The sequence below is a fragment of the Polychytrium aggregatum genome (assembly GCF_025602895.1).
Source record: "Polychytrium aggregatum strain JEL109 chromosome Unknown BJ171scaffold_27, whole genome shotgun sequence".
Classification (NCBI taxonomy): domain Eukaryota; kingdom Fungi; phylum Chytridiomycota; class Chytridiomycetes; order Polychytriales; genus Polychytrium; species Polychytrium aggregatum.
The window spans coordinates 166,592-185,430 of record NW_026516229.1 but is presented as its reverse complement, the minus strand read 5'-3'; the positions used below and the strand labels follow the sequence as shown (position 1 = coordinate 185,430).

Genomic DNA, 18,839 nt, shown 5'->3' with positions numbered 1-18,839 from the left:
GCCGCCCAAACACAGCGACTGCTGGTCGAGGGCCCTCGGGCGACAAGCGGCAAGCTCGCAGCATCGTCGGCCGCCGCGCTGGCTTGCCCTCTCGCTCGCCTCCTCGCCCTGCTGTCGCGCCCTGGCCGTGCGTCTCATGGTGACAAAATCCAGCTCGGCCGGCATCGGCCCTGACCTGCGCTGCCTCGATCTGCCACGAGAGAATTTGCTGGCCCGAGGATTGCTCGCCATTTTTTTTCCTTCTCGCAGCCTTTGACGACGGGTCCTGCTTGTTGTGGGCTGCATTTTCGCCACCCGTCACGGCTCTGCTCGGCCGACGATACTGTTGCTGCCGGCATGCAGCGCCGGGTTGGGGCCATGTCCGCATGTGCTGTTCTCGCCCGCGCCGCCCGCCGCCTCGCTGTGTCTCGCTGTGTCTCGCTGCCTGTCTCGCCATGTCTTGTCGCCTGTCGCCGTGTCGGTCCGTTACGCTGACATCACGCGCCGCGGGATATAAAACGGCATGCCATCCCCCTGCTGCCTCCGCCCAGCACCAACCCATCGCTCTCCTCATAGCTTCTACCCTTCCACGGCCAATCCCGCTCTTCTTCTGGACTCGTCTCCAGCTCCCAAAGGCCGCTAACCCATCTGCTCATTGCGATCTAGCAAAACCACATCCACCATGTCGTTCTTGGTGTCCTCGTCATCGTCTGCGGCACTCGCTCTCCTGCAGAACGTTGCCATCTACCCAACCCCGCTGCCGCTCCTGCCGCTGGCGTCTTCCCGCTTTATCCTGGCCCCTCTCGGCCGGCATTCGTGCTCGCCGCGACCAGCCGGGATCGCTCGTCCGCTCCAAGTCGCCTCGCTGGCCACCGCTGCCACCCAAGCCACCAAGCTCACACAAAACCAGCCCCCTGCGGCGGTGCCCCACACCTCCTGTGCCTTTTCCCCGATTCCCCGTGATCAACAGATCCTCACGCACGTCCCAGACCCGATTCCCTCCATCCCGGAGGAGCTCGCCAAAGCCGCCCCAACCATCGATGTCGCCGCCTGGACCCGGAACAACTACAAGCTCTACTCTGGCGACAGTTCGTTCTTGGCCGGCCCCACCGAGAAGACCCAGGCTCTCTGGAAACAGTGCGAGGATCTGCTCCTCCAAGAGTCCAAAAACAATGGCTGTCTCGACGTCGACCAACACACGCCTTCGCTCATCACAAGCCACCGTCCAGGTACAGTGACTCGGGCAACGTCTCCTTGGCCGAGATTGCCCTGGCGACTGGGGCGGGGGCCTGATCTTCTTGTGCGAGTCCCGTATTGATCTCTCGCTTCCCCTCAACCCGCTCTCTCGCAGGCTACATCAACAAGGAGAACGAAGTCATTGTCGGTCTACAGACCGACGCTCCCCTCAAGCGTGCCATCAAGCCCTTTGGCGGTATCAACATGGTCAATAATGCCTTGAAGGCCTACAAGTACCCGATCGACCCTAAGGTCACCGAGATCTTCACAAAGTACCGCAAGACCCACAACGAGGGCGTCTTTGACATGTACACGCCCGAGATGCTCCGTGCCCGTTCGAACCATCTCATGACTGGGCTCCCGGTACGCTAATCTTGCGCAAGTCGGCGTAGGCCGCGAAACTCGTGTGCCTGCATCTGCTAACTTTGTTCCCCGCATCCATCCCATACAACCAATACTCAGGACGGATACGGCCGTGGTCGGCTGATCGGCGATTACCGCCGTGTTGCCCTCTACGGTGTCGACAAGCTCATCGAAGTCAAGACCTTGGACAAGCTGGGCATCCCCGCAGCCGGCGACAACATGTCCGACTCGGTCCTGCGTCTGCGTGAAGAGATCGCCGACCAGATCAAAGCCCTGAAGGCCCTCAAGGCCATGGCGCTTGAATACGGATACGACCTCTCCAAGCCTGCTGCCAATGCCAAGGAGGCCATCCAGTGGACCTACTTTGCCTATCTGGCTGCCGTCAAGGAACAAGGTACGCTGGTGTGTCCGATCCTGGCTGCGTCGCTGGCCTCTCTGTCGGCCTCCCTGCTGGGATCTGGTAGTTGATTCGCCTGCCACAATGCCCTCTCTGATACACGGAATTTCCTGGTCCGCCATCTGTGGCCCCAAATCGCCTCCTCATTGCTCTCGATACTCTCTGCACAGACGGCGCCGCTATGTCTTTGGGCCGCGTCGACACCTTCTTCGACGTCTTTATCGAGAAGGACCTTGCCGAGGGAAAGATCACTGAGGAGGAGGCACAGGAACTCATTGACCAATTCGTGATCAAGCTTCGACTGGTGCGTCACCTCAGAACTCCCGAATACAATGATTTGTTTGCCGGCGATCCCACATGGGTCACCGCCGTTATCGGCGGCTTGGGAGACGACTGCAAGCCCTTGGTTACCAAGACCTCATATCGTATCCTCAACACTCTGTACAACGTAAGTCAAGCGCACTGCTCATTTGCCGATCCTCCGCGCATGTCTATCCCATGCCCGCAACATGACGCTCATTTTTTGAACTGCCACTCGCCAGCTCGGCCCGGCTCCCGAGCCAAACATGACGGTTCTCTGGCACAACGAGCTGCCCGAGAACTTCAAGACCTTCTGCTCTCGCGTCTCGATCGACACCTCGTCGGTTCAGTATGAGTCGGACAAGCTCATGTCCAACCAGTTCAATTCCACGGACTATGGCATCGCCTGCTGTGTCTCGGGCATGAACATTGGCAAAGACATGCAGTTCTTTGGAGCCCGCGTCAACTTGGCCAAGCTGATGCTGTACGTCCTCAACCACGGCCGTGACGAAATCACCGGAAAGCAAGTCAGCCCCGACTTTGGCTCTATCCCGGATGGCCCGATCGACTATGACCTGTTCTGGGAGCGCTACAGCACGGTAAGAGTCCATCCTGTTCGTCCCACGCAAGACTCTGGCGGCCCGTCCTTCCGATGCGATATATTGGCTCGAACATGAGACCCACCCACTTTGACAGCCGGTCTCTTAGCTGTGGGCTTCCTGAGCCCCCGCCATCTGCTCGCCGAAGCACGACTGACTCCATGCTGCTCCACTGGTTCCCCAGGCTATGGACTGGATGGCCGGTCTCTACGTCAACACCATGAACGCCATCCACTACTCGCACGACAAGTACTCCTACGAGGCCGTGCAGATGGCTCTGCACGACACTCACGTGAGGCGCTTCATGGCCTTTGGTATTGCCGGCCTGTCCATTGTTGCGGACTCGCTCTCGGCGATCAAGCACGCGAAGGTTACCCCGATTCGCGATCCCAAGACCGGCCTCACGGTGGATTTCAAGATCGAAGGCCAGTTCCCGTGAGTAGTCCATCTCCAAACTGAGCAATGCAGCTGTTTGTTGTGAGGAACGCTTGCTGCTCGACTGGGCATGCGATGTGTGCCTGCCCCCACCCCGGTCACTGCTGTGCGGCGCTCCAATGTCGGCGATGCTCTTGAGTAGTCGTGAGCGATAAGCCCGTGTCTGCGTGTCCAGTTCATATGCATAGTTCCAACCGTTATCCTATTTGTCCAATCCCGCACCTTGCAGCAAATACGGCAACGATGACGACCGTGTCGACCAGTTTGCTCGCAAGATCCCCTCCATCTTCCACCAGAAGCTGCAGCAGTACCCAACCTACCGCGGAGCCGAGCATACTCTCTCTGTGCTGACCATCACCTCCAATGTTGTCTACGGCAAAGCCACCGGCAGCACCCCCGACGGCCGAAAGCAAGGCGAGCCCTTCGCCCCGGGAGCCAATCCCATGCACGGCCGCGAAGACTGCGGTGCACTGGCGTCGCTGAGCTCAGTCTCCAAAATCCCCTACACCCACTGTCTCGACGGCATCAGCAACACCTTCTCGATCGTGCCCTCGGCCCTTGGCAAGCTTCCAAAGGAGGCCGAGCAGAACCTCGGTGCTTTGCTCGACGGCTACTTTGACAAGGGCGGTTTCCACCTCAACGTCAACGTGCTCAAGCGTGAGATGCTCGAGGATGCCATGGTCCATCCCGAAAAGTACCCCAACCTGACCATCCGGGTCTCGGGCTACGCCGTCCACTTCACCAAGCTGACGCCCCAGCAGCAGAGAGAAGTCTTGGCCCGTACCTTCCACGACACTTTCTAAGCGACGACCCGATCCGATCAACCCCGTCCGCCCCAGGGCTGGATCATCTGCCCGATTCCGTGGGAAGTAGTGTGGTTCCTCGTTCCTCCTTCCTCGTCTCCCGCTTCGCTTGCCCCTCTCCCCCATACCGTTCTCTTGGTTTTTGGTTGTACATACTGTAAGCTGTCCTCGCCCACTGTATGTGGATTTTGTTATGGCCGCTGACCTCAACAGGGCCCTCTGTTTCATTCGATGATCGCTGCGATATTGGCCCGTATATTGCCCATGAATGCGGCCGAATGAAAATACACTGGCCACCCAAACGAAAAGAGATGTCTGCTTTCCTGCCAACAATCGAGCGAGATGATCCAAGGGCCTGAATGGCCGAGCGTGCTCGCTGCCACGAGCGGAGGGGTGCTTGGTTGTGGGCTGTCGGCGTTGCAGAGCATCCACCTGGACTGATAGTCCGACGGCCAGGTGGTGCACTGTGCTGTGCTCGTCGCTGCGGTCAATGGCAAGGGAACAGCAGCCGAAAGATCCACTCCTTTCCTGACGCGATCTGCACTTTGGATCTCGGCCTCGTCCTGCATCACCGCTCCGTCCTGCATTATCGCTCCGTCCTGCATCATCGCTCCGTGGCTTCCCTGCCGTCCAAGCAATCCATGCAGCTCCAACGAGTCCTTCCCGCTGCACGAATACACGGCTGGCTGCACCCCATCGGCCAGTACCAGCCGGGTCCTTCTGCCCGTCGCTCGATGCCGGTTCTTGCCCTTGGATCATGGAACCGTCCACAGCGCCGCCATTTGTCAGAGTCGCTCTCGGAACGACTGGCGTCCCTCTCTGTTACGAACCCCGTCGACGCTCTGGCCGATGCTCTGATCTCGCTCCAGTCGCTCACAGGGCTGCCCTGGTATGCGACGATCGTCATCTCGACGGTGGTGCTTCGATCCGTCACGACGCTGCCGCTTGCCCTGGTCCAGCGCAAGCGACTGGGCCGGCTCATGGGCATCGCCCCGATCATCAAGGCATGGGAGGAGACGCTCAAGCACCAGGCCACTCGGGACGTGAAGCGGAACCAGGCCTGGAGGACGGCCGAGCAGGGCGCACGATCGCTTCAGAAACAGGTGGGCCTCACCACTCCCTTGGAGATGTTGACTCGATCGCAGATTCTTCCTGTTGGCAAGCCAGCTGGGGCTCCTTGGTTGGATCAGGGAATCGGCCGATTGCCAGACACAGCAACATGCCCTCTACGGACCCATCTATGTCGCCAAGGACTTTGCCCTCCTCCTGCTACATATCGCTGGCGAATATTCGGCCCTTGACCGCCATGCAATCGTCGCTCACGGCTCCGTCACTTCTGCCAGTACCAAGCCAAGCTCACGGAACTCTACCGGATACACAACTGCCACCCACTCAAGACCTTCTTGGTGCCGTGGGTACAGCTCCCACTCTTTGTGTCCATGTCGTTTGCTCTTCGGAAGCTCACGGCCTTCCCACTGCCGTGGATGGACACCCCTCCACAGCCAGCTCCGGGCATAGTCGAGGGCGGGCTCGGCTGGTTTGTCGACCTCAGCGCCGCCGATCCGACCATGATCTTTCCTGTCTTCATTGGCCTCTGCCACCTTACGACCATCCAGGTATGGGTCCCTGGCGCATCTGCATCATATCGAGTTCAGGGATGATTGTGACGGCGTCGCCGACCTTCGATCCATCTTGGCGTGCAGCTGGCTGATGCACCAGGACTCTCCAGTTGAATACTTCCAAGCTCCCGCTCTCTGGCCGCGCGAAGGTGATGAGGGCGATCTTCCGAGGACTGGCGATCGTTTCGATACCAATTGCAGCAAATGTGCCCATGGTAAGAATGTCGCATGGCGCAGACTTGGCTCGACTGCTGCTCCAGAGTCCCGTAAATCCATCGGCCCTCTCGTGCTTGCTCTCCCCCCCCTCCTTGATATCCTTGAAGCAGCAAACGCTGATGCGATTCTTTTATCCAGGCTGTCGTGTTGTACTGGGCCACCTCTGGCGTCTTCAGCTTGGTCCAGATAGCCATCTTCCGCTATCTGAAGCTGTAGCGGCAAAGGCCCAAGCCGATGGCCGCCCTTTCGTTTTCACACCAAGCAGTCGACGGACAGCCTGACTTCTGGCACAGCGGATTGAGCCTGCCACCCTGTCGGTGTGCCTGTTGCTGACTGGGTCATCTGTCGGGCGGGCACATCGCTCCATCTGCTCGAGATTCCAACGATACATTGTTGCGGAACACCAGCGTGCATTTCTGAAGCAGAGGCTCGGGTCAAGGTCCCTAGGCATCCTGTGCTTTGTAGGTATACTCCTGTGACATTTGGATAAAAGCAAACATCCGCAAGATCAGTGTCAGCAGAGATTCTGTTGCTACGCTTTGCCTATCCCTTGACCAAATGCATCACCGATGCTTGCCTCGAGCATGTCGTTGAGGTACTTTTGGATAACCTTCAAACGAATCAAGCAGAGAGCGCGATAGCTGTCAGAGCCCTGGAATCCTGCCGTTTCGCTCGGGATGCCCGTGCTTCTGGGCACTGTATTTCTGGCTCGGCCTCCAATATCCGATAGATCGTGCAGATGATCGGCACCACGCTCCTCGGCCTGAGACCTCACCTCGATACACGAGCTATCGACAAACAAATGGGTTTCGTCGAGCTCCTCGAGAACAAAGTGCATGTTGTCGACCTCGTCCAGCTTCAGGATGATCTGCTTGACGGCGGCGTCGCTTTCGGAATGGCGATGAGGGCGAGGGCAGGGCGAGGGAGATACAGGGACGGGGGTATGCCAAACACGGGATCGGGCGGTTGAGAGCATGATCGGCAATCGGGGTGGTGGATGTCTGTGTCTGAAGAAGCAGCTCATACCACTCGATGATTGTGCCCTGAACGACCTTGACCATGGCGTGAGCTTGTCGGCAGATCCACAGAGAATCCGAGCGCTTGCAGTGGGTGATGTACAGACGAAGGAGCGAAGAGAGCAGGCACCAGAGGCGATGCTGCAGAACCAGTGCCGCAGAGTCGCCAGATGAACAGATCGGGGACAGAAGGAGTCGGCTGGGGAGCGATTTCGTTTTGGCCATGGGGGAGCGATTTCGCGCCAGGGCCAAGCAATCCGCTCTGTCCAGATCGCTGCAGACCAAGAACACCGCAGCCAACTCATGAGCGACCAGCAACCACCAGCCCGGCCCACTGCCGATCAGTCTCTGCTCGGAATCCGAGAAAAGCCACCAGGCAAGTGGATATCACAACGACTCAGGCGGGCCGGGTCCAGAGCCATGTCCATCTGGTCAATGCGCTCTGCTCACCCTCCGATTGTTGCTCAGCATCCCTCCTGTTGAACGAGCCGCCCCAAGAGCCGCCCAAGACATTCAGAAGCACAGGGCCTTCAGATCGTATGTATTGCGGGCAGGAACCTGCATCGAGGACAGCACTCGTCCGCTGGCAACTCACCAGCAGCTGTATGGCTCCCGGCGCCATCGATCAGTGCTTTCGCGAGTAGGACAGTTCCTGCCCCAGATTCAAGCAGCCAATGTGGAGCTTAGTGCCCGAATCCAACAGGGCGAAAGCGTCGATATCGAGCAAATCGCCGCCAAAGGAGCACGATACATTCAGATGGTACTGTCGTCGACTCGTCGGGCCATGTCCTGGAGTAGATGGATGTCCCACGGCCAGGGCTTCTGCGTACCGATCGCAATGGAATCTCGGGATCTACGATCGAGGGTGTGAAAATTTGCACTGCCAGCACCATGTCCACTCACCATTCCGAACGATATTGTACAGGATTTGGGGCTCGGCGTATTCGATGTCGAGCCCAAGGCTCGAGAGCGCACCGGGGACGAAATCACTCTGAACCCGAATGAGGCCGCCGAACGGGGGACGGCTCGCAAGAGGCCCAAAATCCAAGTCCTTGGCTCCGAGCCGTCTGAGGCGCCAGAGTCTTTGCAAAAGCGGCAGAAAGTTCCGCAAGAGGGTGATTTAGATCGAAACCAAAGCTGCAACGAAACCGCATTGGACGGGACGGGCATGGTCCAGTCCGACGATATGTACTCGTCGCTCTTACAAGAGCTCTACAATCACGCCGCCCAGTCTCGCCACGAGCTCTTTGCCGAAGGAGAGGATGGGAGCGACGACGAAGCTGAAGACGATGTCGAGAATAACGCTGAATATGATAGTGAAGAGGATAGTGATGGTGGCGAGAGTAGTCCAGATGAGGACGAAGATGAAGACGAAGGCGAGGACGAAGATGACAGCGGCACCGACGATAGCGATGAAGAAGGCAGCACAGATACGGCTGGTGGACAGCATTCTCGAACGGAGGAACTCGGCAATAGATGACCAGACAGCTAGTCTGTCGTGGAGTGTCATCATATCTGTATCTCCTCACAGCACAAATACAACTTCCACAGAATGTGACGGCCACACTGCCTCTATGGATCTTCTTCTGGATGAAAATACATCGATTCGCATCAGACCTGGCATGGCCGATCACCAACGAACCACATGATGCACCCATCCAATCATAAGCGACAGTCTGCTCGTCAGCTGGCTCTCGCCGCATATTTCACCTTCCACTGACCACCCCTCCCTCGAGGTTTCGCTGTTTGGCATCGTGGACTGCAGCATCAGCCGTGTTGCCTCTCCGCCAAAGAGCATGGAAGACCTCCGCGACCCCTTGTCGGATCCATCGAGATATCCGCTCTGCTACCGCATGGCCGAGTCCGGGCCGGTGCTTCTCCGTGAGGTGCTCGAGCGAAGAGGTATGCACTCGGCAGTCATCGTTTGCGCACTGGGTGGCTGACGCATATGGTCGCTCGGGCTGGTGCCGGCGCCCTGAAATATTGCATTTGTTCACGGCGGCCGCTTCCATGGCACGCGCAGGATGGAAACCATATGTTCCTGGAGAAAGCCCGTACTGGAACCTGTGGTGGAAAGGTTGGTTCATGCCATCGCCGCTCTATGCACTCTCAGTTGCGCGAAAGTGCTTCGGGGAACTGGATCGCGGGAGGCAGACCTGTGCGTGATGCTTACTGCTCACCCCTGTTGACGCTGAAGGCTGCCGATTCCGCCTGTCGGACTACGAAAGCTGCTCGTCCTTCCAGCGCATCAATCACTTTCCGAACACGGCCGTTATCACCAAGAAGGTTGTGCACTGCAGTATGCCGCTAGCCTTGCATCAGGGCGATGCCGATGTGTCGAAACAGGAGCTGACAGATGCGTTGCTCCAACGTGCCAAATACAGGACAGTCTCTTCCGTCTGCTGCGTACGATGAAAGGAATCTATGGAAGCGTCTATGACTATTTTCCACAGACGTTCACGCTCCCGAACGACTACACCAAGTTTGTGCGCGTGTACTCTGATGAAGATGAGAAGGGTAAAAAGGTATCATCGGAGGACGAATCCGACGGATTTCACCATCGTCGAAGCATCCTTGCGTGTTTCCTCCTCTTTCATTCTCAATTTTCGGACATGCTTTTCCTCTGCCCGTACTCCAAACCATAGGGCGCATGGATCTGCAAGCCGGCGGATCTGAGCCGTGGACGAGGTATATTTGTGTTCAGAGACCTTACCGAGCTGACGTATGACTTTCAGTAAGTGCCGTACAGCACCAAGTTGCTCGACCAGCGTCACATCGTTTGATCTGTTCCGCCGGATGGGTTGATCTATCGATGCATCCCGCCCCCCTGCAGTCGGAACAGCTATGGCTTCAATGAACTGACGCACTCCTCCGATATGTCCAGTGCCGTCGTCCAGCGATACATCTCTGACCCACAGGTCATATCTGGCTACAAATACGATATTCGATGGTACACAGCCGAACACCGCCTCGTGCAGACACCTATCCTCCTGGTGCATCCTTCGTGCGAGTTGACCGAGTGTCATATGTGGTGGCCTGCTTTCATTCCAAGCAATCGAAGTGCTGACTCTGCTGGTCCCTTTGGATGCATGTCCGCCGACGATTTAGCTATGTCCTTGTGCGCTCATACAACCCGCTCACAATCTACCTGTACGAGGAGGGTCTCACTCGTTTTGCAACGGTAAAGCTACTTCGCTTGGAGAGACAATCCAGCGCAGTATCCCGACGACGACTGATATCAATGTGATTCGATGGCCACGAGAGTTTGCGATGGTGCTCCATGGGACCATGGATCACTCCTCCATTGTGCCACACATATCCCTGGTGGAAGTTTGCGATGTTTCAAGCTGACCGTCGGCTCTTGCAACTCTCGACCGCAAATTCCCCAGGTGCCCTACGACATCAACAGTCTCTCGGACAAATTCGCCCACCTCACCAACACATCCATCAACAAGTACAGCCCAACCCTCCACACGTGCAAAGACGATGTTGGCCCGGGCTGCAAATGGACCCTTGGAAAGCTCAGAATCTACTTTTCGAACCGCGGATGGGACTTTGATCGAGTTTGGAGCAGGTACGCCTGCAGTAAATATTCAACCAACGCGGCACTTGTGGCTGGATATGGGCTGAGATGGTGATTGGCGACTGAACCGGCAATCAAACGTAATTCATTCCCCCATCATCTAATCCCTGATGCTAACGGCTCCTGTTCGAAAGAATGAAAGGCCTCATCATCTTGACACTGCTCCCGCTGGCACCAAATATCAAGCCCGTGTCCAATGGCTGCTTTGAGCTCTATGGGTTTGGTAAGGAGCGAGCTGGTCGCACAGCCACAATCTCCATTGGGTAGTATCATGCATTCTGAAATCTTGGTTGTGCTGACGTTTCAGATATTCTACTCGACCAAGCGATGAAACCATGGTTGCTGGGTAAATGGCGCAAATCGTGCAGACACCCAGTTCGCGCGTGGGAGCTTTGGTGCAGTGCGACACTTTTGCCCCGGGATCCTAATTTCTCGACTTGAATCAGAGGTCAACTTGAGCCCAGCACTCGCGGCGGATACCCAGACCGACCTCGATGTAAAGATTGTGAGTAGTGCTCCGAATTGCGTGGAGCGAGTCCGTTGTGATCCAGTGCTCATCACCCACACTCATTTGCCTTGATAGCCACTTCTCGATGATGTAGTGACTGCTATTGGAATCAAAGAAAGCGATGGAGAAGCCGCCATGCTGGAGGTGTTGGTGAGCATCACACACAGATGTTTGAGCGACGACTGCTGAGAGATCGACACACCTCTAACTGACACTTGTCTACCCACCCACTTGCTCCAGAATCTGGATCAAAAGCCACCAAAGCCACCAAGGTCCCCCATATCGAGGCGAACCTGTAAGCGCATGCGGGACTCTGGTTGAGTCAAATCACATCCGAGGCATCATCATGCGACGGAGGACTAGCATGAAAGTCATTGTTTCTAACTCGCCTCTGGACATCAACAGCGACGCCCAAGATACCAGAAAGGTTCGCGGGCCCATGCTTCCCGGACCGAGTTGGCCAATTCACCAAGATCTACCCATTCAGACTGGGGAAGCCGCAGAGTCTCCAACCCACCAAGGTAGCTGCAACGCGTAGCCCGTTCAAAGCGGTGCACATATACTATCGCTGTAATAGCCATGATAGCTATGATCACCACAACCACAGCAAATGCATAGACCACCACGATATTCACACAAACCAAATGCTTTCCACAGGACAACCTCAGAAGCATTGTCGCAGAAGTTCGAAAGGAGTATCTATCATAGCACCGCTGCAACTCCTCCAGTGCCATTTCATTGGTTTCAGAGCATATCGCGCATATAGGTGTCGGACATGGGATGCGATGAATGAAGCTCGTGTATTCAGGATCCAGAAAATTCAGCCACTGGCCCCAACCGGGCGTGGCCTCGTTTCATTCTCGCGAACGTTGCGAGCGGGCAACAGAGTAATCTCCCCGCAGAGTGTCCGAGATCGGATTTAAGGGAAGTTATATCCAGTGACAGTAATGTTGAGCAGGCTGCCAATGTTGTTGACAACGGCATCGCGGGTCTGGAGCTGGCCGGGAGAGCCGCCGAGCCAGTTGGACTCGATGAAGCGGATGATACTGGCGGGCTCCATAGGGACGTGGGAAATGAAGTTTTTGTTGGCAGCGGCACCGATGACGACGAAGGGAGTACGGGGTCCGTAGGGCTTGTTGTCGACGACGCTACGGGGAGGAGGGGCGACACTGTCGCGGAAACCGCCAGACTCATCCGGAACAAGGATGATGAGAGTATTCTCGGAGTAGATGGACGAGTTCATGATGGTGTCGATGATGCCCTGGCTAAAGTTCTCGCCGGCGGTGATGCTGGACGTGCCGGGGTGCTCGCAGCGAGTGCCGAGGGGCTTGACGAAGGTGACGGCCGGCAGGCTACCGCTGGCAACATCAGAGGCAAAGTTGGTAAAGTCTTGGAAGTAGCTCGAGGACTGGCTGGAGTGGGCCAGGCTGTTGTAGTACAGGAACGGGACATCACTGGGGTCAAAGTACTGGGGCCAGCACTGTCCAGCAACACGAGGGGCATTGTAGCCCTCGGCATAGAAACGGAAGCCAACGTTGCATCCAACCAGGAGATCGGCGACGGTAGGATCGTTGTACATGCGGATGCTGGAGCTGCACCAAGCAATATCGGGGACGTAGGTGTTGTCCTGGAAGACCCAGGCGCCACGAGCAAAGTACATGTCGCTCTGGGAAGAGGCACCGGGGGCAGACTGGAAGAAACGGTCTGCGATAGCATACTCAGAGGCCCACTGCCAGTACTGGCTGGCACCAGTGGAGGAGCCGTCAGCGATGGCGTAGTTGCTGTTGCTAGAGCCGGGGCAGCCGCCCGAGCCGATGTACTTGTCCATGGCACCGTTGTTGATCTCGCAGATCTCGCAGGCATAGGAGTGGCAGGGGTCGAAGGCCAAGTTCGAGGCATCGTTCAGGACGGTGGCAGAGACGCCAGAGACAGTAGAGGCAGCAGCGCAGCAGCTTCGGCCGGTGTTGCAGGAAGGATTGCTGCCGGCGGGAGCCTGGCAGTAGTGGCCGTAGTAGCTGTCGAAGGAGTGGTTCTCGGAGATGACAACGATAAGATTCTTGATGGACGAGGCAGTCTGGCCGCTGGCACGGCACTGGACGTTGGGGGCAGTGACAGTGACGTTGACGGAACCAATGCACCGGAATCCGTTGTTGATACAGTAGTAGGCAGTGTAGACACCAGGGGTGGCGGGGGCCTTAATGGAGACAGAGCCGCTGGCGGGAGGGTGGGCGCCGGTGGCAGTCTGGTCGCCATAGGTGTACTGCCAAGCATCATCAAGGAAGTTGGTGCTAGAAGGAACGCCGCTGGAGGTGAACATGATACGATCATCAGCGTCGTTCACATTGGCGCCACTCCAGGAGATTGTAAGGAAACCGCCGGCAACAACAGAGCTGACGGTAGTGGTGAGGGTCACAGGAGTGATGGGGGTGCAGGACGAGGAGACAGTAAACGACTCCGAAACGGCGCCGATGGTGTATAGATCGTTGATCAGGTAGTAGGCCATGTAGGACGAGGGAGGGTTGGTTTCGGCAGGAACGACAATGTTGAGGACACCCTGGGTGGCATTGTTGGGGCTGGCCGTGCTGATACGGGCCCAGGCGTCCGAGCCCGAGGGGCAGGTGGTGGAGCAGCGGCCGGACTTGTAGAGACCAATCCAGTCCATAGAGCCAGCGGGGGCTTGAGTGGACCAGGGAACGCTGATGGCAGTCTGGGGAGCGATGCACGCAGGGACGCTACCGAGGGTGTATGACGCAGGGCACGAGGGATCGACCTTGAAGGCGGCAGAGAAGGCACCGATCTGGTACTGATCGTTCAGCAGATAGTACGCGCGGTAAGTACCGGCAGCCGGGGCAGCGACCGTGACGATGCCGTTCTTGGCGGTGTTGGGCGAGGTCAAGACAACTCGCTGCCAAGCATTAGAGCCGCTGGGGCAAGAACCACCAACGGCGTTGGTGCAGCGGCCATCGGCGTAGATGCCGATCCAATCCAGGGAATTGACCGAGGAGGAGCCAGTCCAAGAAACCTTGATGAGATCGCCGGGGCGAATGCAGGGCAGAGGGTTGGTGATGGTGTAAGAGATGGCAGCAGCCAGCCTGGCAATGACCAGGAGGAGCGCGGCAGAGCAGACGACCGGGCTGTTCATTGCTGGGATGGAAGGTGCAGGAGTGGTGGTGATGAAAGCAGGCTATTCGCGGCCGGCTATTTATGCTCTCCGGACCGTCCAAAGGCAGGGCGAGAGGGTGGTTGGGTACGAGCCTGCCTGGCCTGCATCCCACGTGGGAGAATAGGGCAACTCGGATGAAGAGCCATGGGGGTTTGCGCAGGACCATGCTGGGAACAGAAGACCGAGACAGATCGCGCGTGCTTTCGTTGGGAGCCAGGAAAGTGTCCGCGTGGGAAACGGAACTCCGACTCCACGCGCCGACGACCAGCCGCGGCTGTGGGGCTTTGACGCAGCCGCGGCGCAACCAGAACGGGAGCACCAGCCACAAACCGAGTGGCCCACGGCGGCCAGTGCGGGCGGAAACAAGCCCAAGTGGTTCTCTGGACGAAGGCGAGCGCATTGGTGGATGGACGGTGGGGCCATGGGCTTTGTCCAGAGCGAGCGATCGGCCTCCCCAAAGTCGCACCGGGCGAGGTATGGAGCGACTCGTGCTTTCTCGCGTGGGAGCGGACCCGAAAACGTGGCGTAGCTGCAAAGGCTTTGGACGGGCCTGAGTGGACTGTCCGGGTGGCCGGCGGGGACCGGTCTCGCGGAAGAAAGGATGGACCAGGCGAGCCGGGTAACGATGAAACATATACGATGAGGATAAGGCCGTCCGTCGTGCACCGCTCTGGGATCCTTGCCGGCATGGCGGCGCCAACGCACGCGATCGGAGCAACCAGTACGCTCAAGAGCATCGATCAGGAGGGTGCCTCGTGGGAAAGATTACGGCGTGCCGAGCCCGAAACGGAATCACAATCGGGTGCGCATCGATCCGAGCTTGTCTGCGATGGCATTCAAGTCACAGCGGAAAAGTGCGTGTGGGGAGTGGCTGAAAACGGGGCGGGAGGGCCCAGAGTGGTGCGCAAAGTGGTGCACTCAGAAAGAAAAGAGTGGAGGGAGGTGGGGCCGGCATTGGGACGGTGCAAGAGCGGGTGGGCCGGGCCGGGGGCAGCGGGAGAAGCGTGGGTAAGATCAGCCACCATGGAAAAGTTCAGTCGAGGAGAGGCAGACATCGTGCAAGAGACAAACGGTGCGAGCCGGAGTAGAACGGAACAGCAATGAACTATGGAGGATACACGATGATGGAGTGCATGGCATGGATATCGGGGAGCGATGGCGAGCAGAAGGCGTGAGAATGGAAGGTTTATGGACAAGATCTCGCCAGACACGAGACTCGTGTGTCAGGGAAAGCAAATGTAAACAGAAGCAGAAGCAAGTGCGAGTCATGAGCAGAAGCAACATGTGCAGCCAGCGAACAGCAAATAGGGACGACAAACAAGAATACCGGGTTGGCGAGCAAGTGAGACTGCCATTCTGATACCCTCCGGAGCGGTGGCGAACGGGGACAGCGAGTGGAGGCCGGAAGCACGAGCGACAAGTGAGGACACCGGACAGGAGCGGAACAGCAGCCATGGCCAGAACAGCAACGATAGCAGGGACAACAGCCACAGCCACAGCCACAGCCACAGCCACAGCCACAGCCACAGCCACAGCCAGAGCCAGAGCAGCAGCCATCAAGAACAACAGCCACGACAAGAGCAGCAGTCACAGCACGAAGATGGACTTTGCTGCGGGTGCCGGTGTTCTGTGCAAAGTCGGGTGGCGGCTGGACTGCAACTGCCGGACAAATGCCATTGTATAGACACAGCTGAGAAAAGTGATCACCGACGCCGTGTCCGAGTGGTTATGGAGCTTGACTAGAAATCAAGTAGGCTCTGCCTGCGCAGGTTCGAGTCCTGCCGGCGTCGCTTGAGGGCTGATAGTGTAGTGGTAGCATACCTGCTTCGGGTGCAGGTGGTCGCGGGTTCAAACCCCGCTCGGCCCCAATCTATTTTTTCGCTGCTTGTCTCTCCCTTGCTCGCTCCTGTCTCCTCCTTGCTCGGGTGCATCGTGCAGAGGCCTCGGTGCTCAGTGGTCGTGCCGTGTCGCTGGCCCGAGCCAGTTTCATCGAGTTTGGGGACAGCCCCCGTGTGGTCCGTCGGGTCATGCGTCGCAATTGTTGCTGACTCTCACTCGGTCCCGGCTTTGCCACATGTGTACATATCAGTCTTGCTGTTTCATGAACCGCTTTCTTTGCTCCCGGCACAGACTGCGGCATCAGCATTTTGGTCGGTGCATGGTTTGTCGCCGAGTCTGAGGCCGTAATAACCACCTCCGCGCTCCTTGTCTACAACCAATGTCATACACATCCCAACACCATTCGGCGGACTCCTTGCTGACCGCAGATGCTCAGTGGAGAAGAAAAAATTGAAAACCATGGTTTCTGACGAAACCGCCGACTCAACAAAAGAGAAATTCCACTGGGGCCGAGCGGGGTTTGAACCCGCGACCACTTGCACCCAAAGCAAGTATGCTACCACTACACTATCAGCCCTCAATTGTTGAGTCCGTCGCAGATTTTTCGCTACATAAAATTATCATCCTTCCACTACCAACAGCCAATCCAGAAGGAAACCAGACACCGCAGTTTTACATTTCATTCAGAAAAACACGGGACACACCCCTGCCATGAACATGTAGTATATGATGGGCTCGCATCAAGCTAAACCATAAGAAATAAAGCAGATCACTTTGGTAGCCTCTGAGTGAAGACCACCAGTCGCTCTCCGGTCTCCACACAATCGACATGTACACTGGACTCGGAGTGCCAGCAGTGAATGGTGCTCTTGGACACACTGAGTATGGAGGCAACGTTTCTCAGGCTTTGGATGAGGGCGTAGCACCGCATCACAGAAAGGTCATGGCCAGCACGCGATGGTATTTGGTAATGGAATATTCGGTCAACGACCATACAGGCTATCGCTGACAACATGGACACAGTGGAAACGGCAACAGTCCCGTTTTCTGAGTCGAGGATACCAAGTGCGGTTGCCCGCCGCATGTCCTCCACCAAGCTGGCTCCCCAGCCAAGCCCCCTTTCTCCCCCTGCCGTGCCGTCCTGTCCCGTTGCCGCCGCAGATGTCTCTTGGTGGGGAAGCTGCTGCGAAATCCTCGGCTGCTGTCCCTCACACCTTGCCAAGACACGTGTCCGCTTTTTTTTCTGTTGGCCGTGCTCCTATTTATTGATCGGGTCGTCGCCGTCCGCTTCGACCAGCATCTATCCACTCACACCACTTCGCCCACACTCGACACTCGACACTAATCACCCCTCGCATCTCATTCACCATGGCTGTCCGTAAGTGTCTGCACATTGCTTGGAGCGGCACTAGGAGCTGCCCATTGACGCCAAATCCCAACAATCCAGGTGCCCAATTCGAAAACTCAAACGATATCGGCGTTTTCTCTCGCCTCACAAACTCTTATGCCCTCGTGGCGATCGGCGGCTCGGAGAACTTTTACAGGTGGGCAGTTCGCTAGCCACATCCTGCGTCCTGCCGCGCCGAAAGGTGCAGTCTCTCTCGCTTCAGCGCTTCGGATCGTCACCGCTAATCGATCTGCTCTGCGGGCACCATCCTTGGCTGTAGTGTCTTTGAGAGCGAGCTCGCCGATGTCGTCCCTGTCGTCCACACCTCCATCGCCGGCACTCGAATTATCGGCCGGCTGACCGCTGGAAATCGCCATGGCTTGCTTGTCCCAAACTCGACGACGGATCAGGAGCTGCAGCATCTGCGAAACGCCCTTCCGGACCAGGTCGCCATCCAGCGAGTCGAGGAGCGACTCTCGGCGCTGGGGAACGTCATCGCCTGCAACGACTATGTTGCGCTGGTACACCCTGACATTGATCGGGTGAGTCTTTCAATCCGACCAAACCGACATGCCGCCGCGATCCTCGTAACCCGCTGATCCGTGGCTGACTTTGATCATCGCGCTCCTGTTTCCTCGCAATCGGTTGATAGGAAACCGAGGAAATCATTGCCGATGTTCTCAAGGTCGAGGTCTTCCGACAGACCATCGCCGGCAATGTCTTGACCGGCAGTTACGCGGCTTTTAGCAACCAGGGCGGCATCGTCCACCCCAAGACGTCGATTGAAGATCAGGATGAACTCTCTGCCCTCCTGCAAATCCCGCTGGTTGTAAGTAGCATATCTTCGTCCCTGCTCCACCCCGCCTTGAACACAGCCTGGCCACGCACCGCCGTCTGCTGGCCCACCTTGGCCTGGAACAGCACACTGGTGCTGATTTAGTTGCCATGCATCCGACCCGCAGGCCGGAACAGTCAACCGCGGCTCCGATATGATTGGAAGTGGGCTGGTCGTCAACGACTGGTGTGCCTTTGCCGGTCTGGACACCACCAGTACCGAACTCTCTGTCATCGAGAGCATCTTCAAGCTGCAAGACAGCCAGCCGTCCTACGTCGTCAACCAGATGCGCGACTCTTTGATCGACAGGTTGGTGCCCCACTCTTGACTATGAAGATGCATTCAGAGCGCTCACGAGCTGTTTCTAACACTATACTGCTGTCGATGTTCTCCTCGCAGCATGGCGTGATCTACGCTCGGCCCTCAATAAACTAGTTCACCGTGATCATGGAACGGACCCTGCTTGAGTGCAACGGCACCCTCTTCTGATTCCTGAATACACGCCCATCTGCCTTGGACGGCACCTACCCACCCTCGATTTCAATGCCATGTTGTTTCATT

General features: G+C 57.3%; 7 protein-coding genes and 3 non-coding genes across 10 annotated transcripts; 7 read left to right on the top strand and 3 right to left on the bottom strand.

Moving 5' to 3' along the window:
• Nucleotides 1-661: 661 nt before the first annotated feature.
• BJ171DRAFT_562345 (pyruvate formate lyase) lies at nt 662-4,420 on the top strand (the record flags this gene model as incomplete). Its single annotated transcript, XM_053113265.1, has 8 exons — nt 662-917; nt 969-1,208; nt 1,331-1,578; nt 1,678-1,972; nt 2,146-2,423; nt 2,518-2,874; nt 3,059-3,309; nt 3,539-4,420. 8 exons carry the CDS (start codon nt 662-664, stop codon nt 4,110-4,112), a joined length of 2,499 nt encoding a protein of 832 aa, XP_052965056.1. The 3' UTR covers nt 4,113-4,420.
• A 426-nt stretch (nt 4,421-4,846) lies between these two features.
• Nucleotides 4,847-6,163, top strand: BJ171DRAFT_476201 (60Kd inner membrane protein-domain-containing protein; the record flags this gene model as incomplete). Its single annotated transcript, XM_053108820.1, has 4 exons — nt 4,847-5,215; nt 5,456-5,728; nt 5,842-5,946; nt 6,086-6,163. The coding sequence occupies 4 exons, from the start codon at nt 4,847-4,849 to the stop codon at nt 6,161-6,163; spliced, it is 825 nt and encodes a 274-aa protein (XP_052965055.1).
• Nucleotides 6,164-6,390: 227 nt separating this feature from the next.
• BJ171DRAFT_583456 (general transcription factor IIH subunit 5-like protein) lies at nt 6,391-7,008 on the bottom strand (the record flags this gene model as incomplete). Its single annotated transcript, XM_053114246.1, has 3 exons — nt 6,391-6,420; nt 6,723-6,834; nt 6,974-7,008. The coding sequence occupies 3 exons, from the start codon at nt 7,006-7,008 to the stop codon at nt 6,391-6,393; spliced, it is 177 nt and encodes a 58-aa protein (XP_052965054.1).
• A 201-nt stretch (nt 7,009-7,209) lies between these two features.
• Nucleotides 7,210-8,597, top strand: BJ171DRAFT_157461 (uncharacterized protein). The gene is made up of 5 exons (XM_053105846.1): nt 7,210-7,339; nt 7,432-7,500; nt 7,593-7,723; nt 7,889-8,149; nt 8,240-8,597. The coding sequence occupies exons 1-5, from the start codon at nt 7,267-7,269 to the stop codon at nt 8,441-8,443; spliced, it is 738 nt and encodes a 245-aa protein (XP_052965053.1). The 5' UTR covers nt 7,210-7,266; the 3' UTR covers nt 8,444-8,597.
• On the top strand, nt 8,573-11,834 carry BJ171DRAFT_569240 (tubulin-tyrosine ligase family-domain-containing protein). Its single transcript, XM_053113560.1, has 15 exons — nt 8,573-8,865; nt 9,041-9,121; nt 9,161-9,369; nt 9,417-9,488; nt 9,609-9,697; nt 9,848-9,913; nt 10,072-10,144; nt 10,353-10,537; nt 10,681-10,769; nt 10,854-10,892; nt 10,993-11,051; nt 11,130-11,204; nt 11,295-11,349; nt 11,460-11,575; nt 11,712-11,834. The coding sequence occupies exons 1-15, from the start codon at nt 8,760-8,762 to the stop codon at nt 11,760-11,762; spliced, it is 1,365 nt and encodes a 454-aa protein (XP_052965052.1). The 5' UTR covers nt 8,573-8,759; the 3' UTR covers nt 11,763-11,834.
• A 97-nt stretch (nt 11,835-11,931) lies between these two features.
• Nucleotides 11,932-14,424, bottom strand: BJ171DRAFT_625318 (phosphoesterase family-domain-containing protein). The gene has a single exon (XM_053115503.1). It carries the CDS (start codon nt 14,194-14,196, stop codon nt 11,974-11,976), a length of 2,223 nt encoding a protein of 740 aa, XP_052965051.1. The 5' UTR covers nt 14,197-14,424; the 3' UTR covers nt 11,932-11,973.
• A 1,501-nt stretch (nt 14,425-15,925) lies between these two features.
• Nucleotides 15,926-16,007, top strand: BJ171DRAFT_t175. Its single transcript has one exon. It is a non-coding gene; the product is annotated as a tRNA-Ser (tRNA).
• Nucleotides 16,008-16,012: 5 nt separating this feature from the next.
• Nucleotides 16,013-16,084, top strand: BJ171DRAFT_t176. The gene has a single exon. It is a non-coding gene; the product is annotated as a tRNA-Pro (tRNA).
• A 477-nt stretch (nt 16,085-16,561) lies between these two features.
• BJ171DRAFT_t173 lies at nt 16,562-16,633 on the bottom strand. Its single transcript has one exon. It is a non-coding gene; the product is annotated as a tRNA-Pro (tRNA).
• Nucleotides 16,634-17,359: 726 nt separating this feature from the next.
• BJ171DRAFT_511438 (uncharacterized protein) lies at nt 17,360-18,817 on the top strand. The gene is made up of 6 exons (XM_053111583.1): nt 17,360-17,434; nt 17,504-17,600; nt 17,724-17,985; nt 18,096-18,272; nt 18,406-18,587; nt 18,678-18,817. The coding sequence occupies exons 1-6, from the start codon at nt 17,425-17,427 to the stop codon at nt 18,685-18,687; spliced, it is 738 nt and encodes a 245-aa protein (XP_052965050.1). The 5' UTR covers nt 17,360-17,424; the 3' UTR covers nt 18,688-18,817.
• The last annotated feature ends 22 nt before the right edge of the window (nt 18,818-18,839 follow it).